This window comes from Garra rufa, chromosome 9 (assembly GCF_049309525.1).
Source record: "Garra rufa chromosome 9, GarRuf1.0, whole genome shotgun sequence".
In the NCBI taxonomy this organism is placed as follows: Eukaryota; Metazoa; Chordata; class Actinopteri; order Cypriniformes; family Cyprinidae; genus Garra; species Garra rufa.
The window spans coordinates 18,523,256-18,535,491 of NC_133369.1; the positions used below are offsets into that span (position 1 = coordinate 18,523,256).

General features: G+C 38.6%; 1 protein-coding gene across 1 annotated transcript; it reads right to left on the reverse strand.

Annotated features, from left to right (window-relative positions):
* Window positions 1-4,075: 4,075 nt before the first annotated feature.
* pou3f1 (POU class 3 homeobox 1) lies at window positions 4,076-6,872 on the reverse strand. Its single transcript, XM_073847271.1, has one exon. It carries the CDS (start codon window positions 6,802-6,804, stop codon window positions 5,698-5,700), a length of 1,107 nt encoding a protein of 368 aa, XP_073703372.1. The 5' UTR covers window positions 6,805-6,872; the 3' UTR covers window positions 4,076-5,697.
* Window positions 6,873-12,236: the final 5,364 nt, after the last annotated feature.

Sequence of the window (12,236 nt, forward strand, 5' to 3'; positions counted from 1 at the left end):
GAATAATGGTGGAGTTAAAAACTAGATTCAGATTAGATCCAAATAAAAACACAAACAATAAACTATGTGTAAAATCTAAAGCGTGCTACTCATTTCATATGTGAAGGTGTTTACATGCTGTAGGAGGCTTAAAGGCACAGCAGCTAGTTTTTTGGGGTTGAAAAATGGTAATAAAAAAACATTACATTTGATACATGTGTTAAATGCTATTATCTTGTGAATAAAAGTGCTGTCATCATTTACTCATCCTGATATCCATGCATGACTTCCTTTCTTCTGCAGGACCCAAAATAAATATTTAGAATTTTCTTTCCCCATACATCGAAAGTAAAAAAGTGTCCTCTTATTGTTATTCAAAATATATTTTGTGTTGAATGAGTCAAGTTTGGAACAACATGACTGATAGTAATTCATGACAGAATTTTAATTTTTGAGTGTACTGTCCCTTTAAGAGCAAGTTTTTTTTTTTTAGCAGAAATCTCCAATTACATTCCAGTGGTATATTTCCAGTTCCTGAAAATCTTCACACCCTCTCAGAACAAGACACAAATTTAAAAATACCATTAAATGCATTATTCGGCCCATTTGTTATAATTACCGGCATTGTTGTGGTGTATGTAATGTCATTAATAACAGCTCGTGCCCAAATAATACGCTTAATGTTATTTATCTGTAGATAGATGCGGCTAATCCTCATTCATTTGCTCTGGATCAATGCAAATCCGCTAGCGTGAGCGAAATCCCTCCCTGAGCCTGTGGCTCCTAATGTATTTTCCCACCATTAACCAGCTATAATCCCTGCTAATCATTGCTAATACACATCTCCTGTGTTTGATGATACTCTACTGATGAAGGAGGTGGCGTTGTGTCTCAAATGCCCAGGCTCAGCCCGGGTCTGTGGTTCGCCAGACTTGGGCATGAGCCTAGATGTGATTTGTACAGTGCAGAGAGAATGCAGCCACTGGGTTGGCATATTGGCCATCCCAGAGTGCATCTTCCTGTTGTTTGGTGTATTAATGCATAAGTAGCAAAGCTGTACTCATCAGACTTGCACATTTAAGTGCTCTTCTCTTATAGATTGTCTTTAATGGGTGTTTCTTAGTCAACCTTCAAGCATTTAGTGTCTTCATACACTAAACCCTTAGTCTGTCTCAGTGAAGTTTGAGAACTTTTAGAAGCCAGTTTTGTAATTCAGTTTTTGTAAGCTCAATAATGTCTTACATATCCACCTCACTCTTCTTCAACGCGGAAGTAAGCCTATAGGCGCGACTTCCGGTTCATTAACAAGAAGAATAACAACGTTTAGTAAACGGTAAAACTGTTTGCACTACAAACCATTTACAATTACGATAATACATTAAAATAATGTCACAAGGCATACCAATTTACAATATCAAGCAGCAAAACGACCTGTGATGAGACCGGAAGCCAAACCCATTAAGTTTACGCTCACTCTTACAGGAAAAAATAAGGTGGATACAAATGATTATGACAGAAAGCTAAATTATTAGGATATGTTTATAAAATGCAACCAACCGCCAAAAATATGACTTTCCGTCTCACAGAAGAATAAGTTAATGCACATCTTTTGTCCTGAGAGTTTAACTGGTGGTCAGTGGAAATGTATGGTCCAGTATTTAATGATTCATAAGTCACTGTCAATCTGGGCACATCCCATTTGAACAAAAGCCTAACTCTTTGGGAATACAGCCTGCTGTGGACATGCGATCTGCTTTCTTACAGAGCTGTCGTTCATAGTGACATCTGGACAAACTCTGGCCCCAGAGATTCATTCCACACACATTCATTCATGGTTTACTGTGCCTATTTATAACCACAGTAAGTCATTTTTGGTTGCGATTAGTCAGTATGGTGTCACATTTAGAAATCTGCAGTTTACTTGAGTGGTTATAATAATAAAACAGACTTATCTTCACTTTTTAGTTCCGTCCATCCTTTTAACCTAAATGATTGAATCGACTCCCACTAGCTCTTCTTCACTATAGACACTGTACCACCTTCTTTCTGTATCTGGATGGGCTAAACTCTGAAAGGTAACTGCATATTCTAAGATACTTATCTCTTTCGTAATCTTTTCCCCGTTTTTACAACATAAGGTTGAAAACACTCCTGTCAATTTCGTCCCATTTCCCAACAAGTAATAGATTTAAAATAAGAACATTATGTCTCTTACAAGGAAATAATGAGGTATTACAGATTCTGTTAGATTTGGCCTATAGACTGTAATGCTTTGGGAGCACGTCTCCGTTTTAGGAAGATGATTTGTTAGAAGAAAAAGTGTGCCAAAAGTCAGCCTATAAAAATATTCTCACTTCAAACATAATTTTCAGTTATTATTTGAAATATAAACTATTTTTAGAGATAAATATTGGCATGGGATTAAAGGAAGCACATCTTTTGAGAACCAATAGATTATTAGTATGACTTTTTAGGTGGATTAGAAAATTGAACCACGAACCCATTGCACCGTGCATTCACTTTTTACGACGTTAGGGGGCGCTTAGGAATCATTGTTTTCTCATAACTTCTCTTCCAATGCGATCCCTGAATAATTGGACACACAGCTCGTGTATCACCAACCAGAAATGTGAGTTGTCTAAGATAAATTGAGAAAAGAAAAGAAGCCAAGGTATAAGAATTTTAAACTTTGTCACTATGTTTATTTTATAGGCTAACAAACATTTTCTCGGTTGGTATCTTAGTTTTGATTACATGCAAAGCTTAGGATGCTGAGATGAACTTATCCATACTAAAATAATTACTTATAAATTATTTGTAATTCAAGAACTACCTTATTTTTCATTAGGCGTAATAAAAGTTCTAATTTTGTATAGGCTATAGCCTACGTTCTTTGCTACACAAAAGCATTTCAAACCCAATGCGAACGGAGAAGTGCCGGGGAAAAACGAATAGACAAAATAAATAATCAGAACTTTCCAAATGGGAAAAAATATCTACATATCCAACGATAGATTTAAAATAATAACAGATTTTTAATTATGCCATATCTATACTTTGGCAAAAATGGCGTTGCAATTTTGCGAGAATATGTTCTGAGCCTACATTACTCACTAACAAATAACATCCCATTTTGATTGATTTCATATGACTGCGTTTATTTATAAGCAGCATTTATTAGCATCTTGAACATACATGTTTTGATCTGTCTCAAGCCTTTCTTAGAACTTATTAAACAGCAAACGATAATGATTAATGAGAGCCAACAGCTACATTTATGTACTGAGAGTGTTGTCTATACGGGAGATCAGCATCAAAAGAAGATGTTTATAAGAGAAATAAGAATCTTTCTAAACACTTCGAATTTTGATTTGCGATTTACGGATAAAAACAAACCATCACAGCAAATTCCCAATTCCACGCTCATATGAAATCAAACGAGTTTAGCTGTCCTTTTATGTAAGCTATTTAACATTTTTCTTAGAGAATAGTCTAGACTGCTTTTGATAATTGTTTTTGAGATATATTTGCATTATCAGGACCTTGGTGATCTAAAGTAAGTATTTTTTACAATCCACTGGGTTTTAGAACAATTTACAAATAATACATTTTTAAATGTATAGACCACTCGTTTATAAAATAAGAAACTGAACATTTATTAAATGAATGGTGCTGGTTTTAGACTTAGTTTGACGTAGCTCAATAGATAAAAGCTTTTTTGTAGACTTAATGGTGCCGCTATATTGTAGTGTTTTTTACACACACTGTACTTTTTTATGAATCGAAGGTTTAATGGTTTTAATAGGGTAAAGCGATTTTTCAACATTTATAGCTCGTAAAATATAGTTTAAAACATTTAAAATGATTTTAAACTATATGAATTGCCCACGTTAAAATGCTGTTTTTTGTGTATATTATTATTTCAGAAATTTCATTAATTTCGTGAGTCCGTGCATTGATTTACACACATCGACCAAGGCTTTTAAGGTTGGAATCGCAACAAACACAGAATCCTGAGTCATTTCATTAACCCTTATTTCGTTCCCCATCACCATGTTTTGCGTGAAAATGTGTTTCAAAAAAGACAGAAGTCGTGTTCTTGTATATATGTTTTATGTAAGTAATAAAATATTACTATAACATAAATATAAACGTGACTTTGCAGTCTACATTTCGCAATTAACATACAACCAATGTAGTAAACAAAACATTTGTAATCCACTGCAACATAATCAACAGAGCCGAACAAAAAAGCTCCAAACACACTTAGGAAATAAATATATAGATATATAAATGGTCATAAATGAAATATTAAAATATCTTCTTGGAATTAGTAAGTGTACAAAACTGCCCGGAAAACAAAACAAAAAACAAAACGAACCCAGAACAAATACATATGTTTACATATTCGACATATTTACATATTGGAAATAATCCTGACAACTATTTATTTAAAATCTTTTCTCTTGTAATTTATTTTTATTTTTATTACTTTTTTGGAAAAAGGTTGTATATTCACACTGTTTCAAATAACATTGCAGAAATGAACACCTGCTGTCCAATGAAAAATGCCAGACCTTGAGAAACAACACGAAACGTTACCAGCCTCCTATTTTTTCCCCAATCCTGAAAAGAAGTCCCGAAAACACATCCCTTATTCACTACAACAACTACTTTTCTCCGCGTCCAGGCTCATGAGTAGGATGCAAAATTGTAATTAACACAAACTAAACGGGCACAGCAGACATAGAGAGTGTCAAGAGTTGGCCAATATTCAAGAAGAACTAAGAGTACAGCACGATTTTTGGGCACTGAAAATTACCTGAGATATTTCTTTCTTTTTCATTTTGACTCATCACTCTCAATGTGTTTAGCTGGAGCAGACTTGCTGGAATAGTGCCGGTTCAAAATAACACGAAAGTGGAAAAGAAAACTGTAAACAAGCAAAGCATTAAAATGTCGTATACCTCGAACAAATACATTGTAAAAAAGAAAGAAATTAAAATAACATTATAAGTGCCTCATGCAAAGAGGGAAACGAATGAAAGCAGTAGAACTCAAAATGACTAAATATTGTTTCAGACAGTGTATTCATGTTGCCATTTTAACGTCTTTTCATCTTTAGACGATATCAGGTGCTAAGAAATGATCATTGTAAACAGTTTCTGGTGCACTTGCTTGTTTTAGAGGTTTTGACCAAGTGCCTGTTCTTTACATCACGAATTCCATCTGTCTTAGTTGAAATGAAAGTAAAATACTCGCTAGACAGAAAAAAATGATCTTAACGTTAAAACATTCCAAATAAACAACACAAATAATATCGGATAAATCATTGTGATAATTAATCTTTTCAATCGCTTTAAAAAAAAATCACTGTCCACTCTCCTTTGTCCAAGGAGACATTGCCCTTTTTGTGGCTCGTATCTCCCTTTGATCGGCGGTGAAAGAATCGAATTTTTTTTCCAGAGTGGCACAAACGACAGGATTTTCGTAAACACTGGTACTGATTTGATAAATGCACGCAAAGCTGACGCGGTATTTAATGCATTTTCACGTTATTATTCGGAATTATTGGCGTCCCGTTAAGCTGTCCAATCACTGTCAGCGAACTCTTCCCAAACTTTCTGTCTCTGATGTCTTGGGATAGGCCTAAACAAAGGGGATAAACAAAATCCATTGTAGTTTCTTATCAAACAAGGACACTGTTTATGATAGCAGTCACTGGACAGGACTCTGTAGCGTGTGATGGAGAGGGGGTGTCTCCGCTTGTGAGTATACGTCCTCCATGGTTGGATGAGGGACCCCAATCGGTGTCATTCTTTTCTCTTTCTGTCTTCTGTTGCAAAACCACACACGCACAACCTCTTTTTCCAACTGCAGAGTGCCAGCTAAAGTGGTGATTTCGTGGGCCGAGGGCTTGGGGCACTTTAAGAAATGGTTCTCCAGTGCCCCTTTCACTCCGACTTCGATGGAGGTCCTCTTCTTTCGTTTCCGGCCCTGTGCTGCAATCTTGTCCAAATTCGTGGGGCTGCCAGTGTTTGAATCTGTCTCCTCGAGCCATTTGTTAAGCAGAGGCTTAAGTTTGCACATGTTCTTGAAACTCAGTTGCAGAGCCTCAAATCTACAGATGGTGGTCTGGGAAAAGACGTTCCCGTAGAGCGTGCCCAGCGCTAAGCCCACGTCCGCCTGCGTAAAACCAAGTTTGATGCGCCTCTGCTTGAACTGTTTGGCGAACTGCTCCAGGTCGTCGGAGCTCGGCGCGTCTTCGTCCGAGTGGTCCTGGTGGTGGCTGAACGGCTGCTGAGGTGACTCCATCTGGTTGTCATGGCTACCCGCGTCGTCGTGGAGCGGGTCCCGCAAGCCGTGGTGCAGCGACGGCTGGGGGCTCAGCATCGTGTAGCCCGTCTGAGAGTAGACCAGCGACTGGTGACCGTTGGAGGCGGGAGAGAGCGGGGACAAGTGGTGCGTTGTGGTCGGCGCCCATGATCCGTGGTGGCTGTTTTGCGTCGGCTGGTGGACCAGATGCGATCTGTGATAGCCGTTCCCCAGGTCTTCCCTGCTCTGCACGCTGCCTTTGTTGTGCTCCGCTTGTCCGATGTGGGTGCCGCTGGTCCAGTCGGTGTTGGAGGTTGGCAGCCACTGGTGGTGCGTTAGGCTCATCGGATGTCCCGTGTTGGTCGCTAGCCCTTGTAAGTACTCGTGGTGCATCATTTTCTGCACCTCTCTGTAGGTCGTCCCCTGGTGCATCCTGTCCGAATCCGGATGCATTAGCGGGTTCGAAGGCAATGAGTTATTCCGCGGAATATACTGAGCTGTTGTCGCCATGGCTCCGACTTAGAAAACTGACAAGCACTTCGGAGATCTTTGAGCTTTAGAGCCCAAAACGCAACAACCTGCTCTGGGAGGTCTTAGGGAAGAGCTAAGACACGCCTCCCCTGCGCGTGCATTGGTTCCTCGCCGACTACAGCCCACCAGGTTTCCTTATTACCTCTCGCGGGCCGCTTGGTTGGCTGCCGGGCGCCGTGATCCCAGTTACTTGCAATTGGTCGCTCTCACTAGACGCTTTCCTTTTTTCCCTTTCTTCTCCTCCTCCCGCTAGCCAAGAGAGCGTGAGCAGCAAAACCGTAGGAAATTACTGGGCTTTGAGGGTTGTTTTGCAAATAACCACGTGGGGGAGTGTGGTACTCTTTTTGGTGGGGTGGAAGAAAGACCCGTCTTGCATTGCCTCTTTTAGTAACTGTACCGCTCCTCTTCGCAAGTAGATTAGTATTCTAAAGTATCTCAGGAGCCACCCACGAGAAAGATGAAGATCAGCATGTACATTAAAAGATGTTTATACGGCAATATCATTTAAGTGTTACCCACATACACAATTATTTATGATTATCGCCTTATTAAAGTAGCACACGAATGCACAATCAAGGAAGCATGCATCGAATTAATAAAACATCATACAGAAATACAGACCGCCCACTCTGTAAAATACCAGACAATCTCCATCATTATGCATAAATGCATAAACAATCCACCGCCGACCCTGTAAAAAAAAGGCTATGCTATCTAGTTTTATTTAAACATATTCAGTCAGTGTGTACGCATTTTAGCATAGCAAGTAAATTTCTGTTAAATTCACTTCATTTACAAATCACTACATGTCAGGTGCTGGCTTAATAAACTCATATTTAAGCCAACAAATTTGAACAAACATACAAAGTCCACACAAAGCTGCGGTGTGTTGACAATATCTTCACTCGAAGCATTTTTCTAAACAGTAACTTTGAGAGAAATCCAGTGTTTCTCCCTTCTGGCCTCCTCCGTATTCCTTTCCCGGCTGATCTGATTATTTTTCCCTTCACGTTTTGTCCCAATAGCAAATTACCAATTCTATGAATTGCAAAGCAGCCTCGGAGACGCTGAGGGGTAGAGAGGGGGAGATGCGAAGATTGAAAGGGATCTTTGCAAACACAATCACGTTCTTAAATGGAAATGTGGGGCTTTAAACAAATCTTACATCTCTCCTGTTCCAGTCGTCTAAAACTCCGCAATCAGGCACACGTTCGACTCCATCTAAAACCACAGCTTTTTTAGAAGACTTTTTTGGTATCACTTCTATTTAAATTATTTACCTCACTGTATTTTTTTAGTTCACGTTCGTGTTTGTGTGTTTGTCTTGCTCTTATGGGGTGTTTCCACAGGCTTTTGCGAGGAAATGTGCCGTTACACGCGGAGAATTCAGGCGTCAAACCAAAACGCTTCTCTGTGGTAAGTTTGCACACTGCTTTTCCTATCTGTCCATCTGCACGAGCTTCGCGCGTTCATGGAAGTGTAACCTAAATGATGTTCTTGGGGTCACAAGTGCTCGTCACCACTCTGTCAAAGGCGTGGTTATGTAAAGCCAGCAGTTATTTATTTATCACATATGCAATAACACTTGTAGAAGAATTTGTGTTAAGGAACAGCTAATTATAACGCGTTATTTATAACAGATAAACAACACGTAGCCTACTGTAATATAAAGAAATTGGCATGTATCTGTCTTCTGACGAACAACGTTTATGCATTGTTTTTTTTTTTTAATTTACAACTTTAGTTAAGCATCTAAACTAACATGTTTATTATAAGAATGACTTTACATCTAAAGCTTTAAAACGTGTAGGCTATATAAGACTCCATTTCCTTCTTTCCTTTTTGCATATATTGTCTGAATTTGTTTTATAAACAATTTTTAACCGTTTCTTTATAATGATAAACGCGGTGGTTTTGCGTCCACGATAATGTTACAAATTGTGCGTGACCTAGGGCGAAAATTAATATGTGAGCCACAAGACGCAAGATTTTTTATCTAAATCGTACTGTATAGCCGATTGCAATGAGATGGCCGGTTCTGCCCCAGAGAGCCGCAGTTAATGAGGATGCTTCACTGTACAGTTGCTCTCATTTGGAAGTCTATAAAAAGAGCGGTCATTTGTGTCCAGAGAGCTGCGTCACAGTAGCAGCTCAGTCAAACTCTTCGCTTAGTTTGCCAGCGAAAGAAAGTGATTCAAAAAGCGCCCAGATGCTTCTTTTTTTCCCCTTCGCAAAGAATATGGCCTTGTGTGGAGCGAGGTGAATTTTTCCTGGGATGCACGAGGTTGCTATGGAGAGCGGTTTGAAAGGATCACACTGATCCTGCAGATGAATGATTTGCCATACAGGAAAAGACAAATAATAGCCCTTGTTTTGTAAGATGGCAATGAAAGACAGTAGGGAACAATTGTGGCCTTTGAGTAGCCAGGATGTACTAAATCTGGTTACAAAATTTTACAGCTCCAAGTTTAAGAAAAAGTTTTACTTATCTCGGTTTCAAATTGCTTATTTGCCGGAAAATGTACTTTTATTATCTCATTAATTTGATATTTAAGTAGCTTTGCATGAGAAACGTTTAGTTTAATTTTCATACAACATATCCTTTCCTTTACAAAAATATAAGATGGTTTCTACTGGTCTATTTTTTTTTCTCACGATTCACGCGTCTGTAGTCACGTGCTTTAATCTGCACGAGGGACCCCCTCCACTTGAATATAATTAGAGTCTGGTCGGTCAAACCCTCCATTAACCATAGGCCGTAAAAGTGCACAGGAGAATAAGTTCAGAAAACAGCAAATATACACGGCGTTATCTGTGGGTGCCAAATGCTGAAACAATTCACGTGCAAACCTTTTATTATCATATTAGAGATTAAAAAGTTTCATTGTTTTGACCTTTCATTTTCTTTATTTCACATGGCTGTATCAGGATTCGCCTTTTTAGAATTAATTTTATTGCGTCACCACTCGGATAAAACAGTTCGAAAATAAAGCTAAAAGGCTTCAGCTTAAACATAACAATCGGGTTAAAAACAATTCTTCAGTGTCTGTAGCATCAACTGCATGCTTAATAGTACGTAATGCACTGTGATATTTCAGTGTCATGTGGGTTTATCAATAATGAAAATAGTGTTCCAAAACAATACGTAAACAAGAGAAATTAATTATGATGAATAATCTGATTTAGTGTCTTTAATAAGGGGTAGGCCACCGTTGTGAACATTTTCCAAGAGAAGTCCGTTTTGACACTTTTAAACACTTTTTAAATAGAAACCGCTTATAAATAATTCTTAGCCAACTTTAGAAAGCTCCATCAGTGCCATACATATCGACTGAAATGAGTGTTTTAATTAAAGATTCGCTCCACTAAAGATTCACCTCTCATTCCATTTTCCCCGTTTGTTTTCACCGGTTCGCTTTGACAGACATGTGTAATGGGTACCCGCGCTTCCTGACTAGACGCGAATTTACAGACACATCCTGCGCTTTTTCAGGTACCTCTTTCTCTCTTTTTTGGTTAATGAACTCAGGCGATTCCGCAAGCATCCCGAGGGAATGGAACGGGAATGTTTTCCTTTCCGTAAAAGGTGTGGGCTATCTCTCTCCAACTCTCGACTTATCTTTGGGCTAATTAGGCGGGGCCCTGAAGACGCAGGCATGAATATTCATGTGAAAGCACCGGCGTGCAATTAGCCATGGAGAGAGTTCCTAACTTCAATCACTGGCCAGTGCAAAGAGAGAAGGGTACTCTTCCCTCACAGCCAGAGAACAAGCCTTTTTAAAACATAAGTGTATGAGAAACAGCTAAGAGACTAACCTGACTTCTTTTTTTACACAGTTAATTCTATGCGCAGTCGGTACTTTTTAATGGATGCCAACCCTATTTATAAATTACAGGCTACCCACATTCAATTTTTCCATTACCACCATTTCATAGGATTTGGAATATATAAAGGTTCAGAAGTGCATTTAGTCAATCCAGTATTTTATAGACTAAACGATGCTTTTAAATCACCAAATTCTTACAGTATCCTAGATAGTAGTTATAGATCCAGGGACCCCAATGCACAGACTCAGGGACCCCACAATATGGAAAGCTTTATTTTCACAATAAACAGTGTGTAATTTCTTAATTAAAACATTACCATTATTAAATTACATATTGCTCAGTTAGTAGAAAATCCAGTTTCATATATGATCTCCTCAGACCTTTGCAGTACCTTTACAGACCCCCAGGGGTCCCCTGGTTAAAAAACTGAGTTTTTAAACAAAATTAGGATGCATTGGAAACCAGATAGTGTGTGGTTTAACTAAAATAAATATGAAACAAAATGCACATTTTCAGGTACCTACTTTTGTAGTGCAGTTTTCAATCTCAAATATTTCTTATTTTCCCATAATACACTCCCAGCTGTTTTCAGATAAAAAAAAAAGTCATTTATATCTATAATTACTAATACTACAATTTAAAAATGCAGATCCTCTTTTCTGTAATCTCTTTCTTTTTCTCTCACACGCATTTAAACACAAAGTTGGGCACTGCAACCTGTGTCGCTGTCCGTTCTGTCCGCCAAGGCCTCAATCCCTTGCTTTGAATTCAAGGTGATCTTTATCCTGCCCCTTTCCGGGCGTGCACTTGCCACTTGCTTCCATAAAGATGCGTTTATGTATGTATGTATGTGCGGAGGGGAACGGGGAGCTTTTGGAGGGGGCCTTGTGAGATAAGCAGTGGAATTTGTGCCGTCTGAATATGGATGGCAGCCAGACCCTTGGTAAGCAGCTGATAGAGTGGTAAACAGCTTGTGGGCTGAAGGGGTTAGAAGCATGCTCCTGAATACATTGGGCCTCTCTTCCACTGTCTGCCTGCACAATGGTCAATCAAATCAACGTCACTTTCCCCTCAATCCCTGTGATGCAGTGGGTTTGTAATGTTGGACAAGCTGCCACTACACCCATCCACTCACTTATCAACCACTGACATTAATGTTCAGGCTTGGTGGATGATTGCAATGGCAAATATTTTCTGTTCACTTTCGCTTGATATGAAATTGTTCTTTGGATTCCGGGACTTGACCTCTGAATCAGACACTTCTGTTGCATGTCTTGTTCGAATCAAGTTCCTTTACATAAAATGGCCTTTTTTTTTTAGTCATTAATAACTTTAAATCATTAAGAAGTCATTATCTAATATCACATAATGCTGATCAGTAATTCACAATCACATATGAAAATATAACTTCAGTTCCCATCTTTCAGAATGTATATTATCTACCATCTAGTAAACATTCTAAAATGTTTAATGATGACTTATTCATGACAACGTCTGTAAAGTCTAACCATGATGTTCTTTTTATAGATTTATGTTTATAATAATACACAGCTTGATGCTGATCGAGTTTCATCATCTCTCCT

Coding starts and splice junctions, on each gene's coding strand:
- pou3f1 (XM_073847271.1), bottom strand. CDS start 6,804: ATGGCGACAACAGCTCAGTATATTCCGCGGAATAACTCATTGCCTTCG.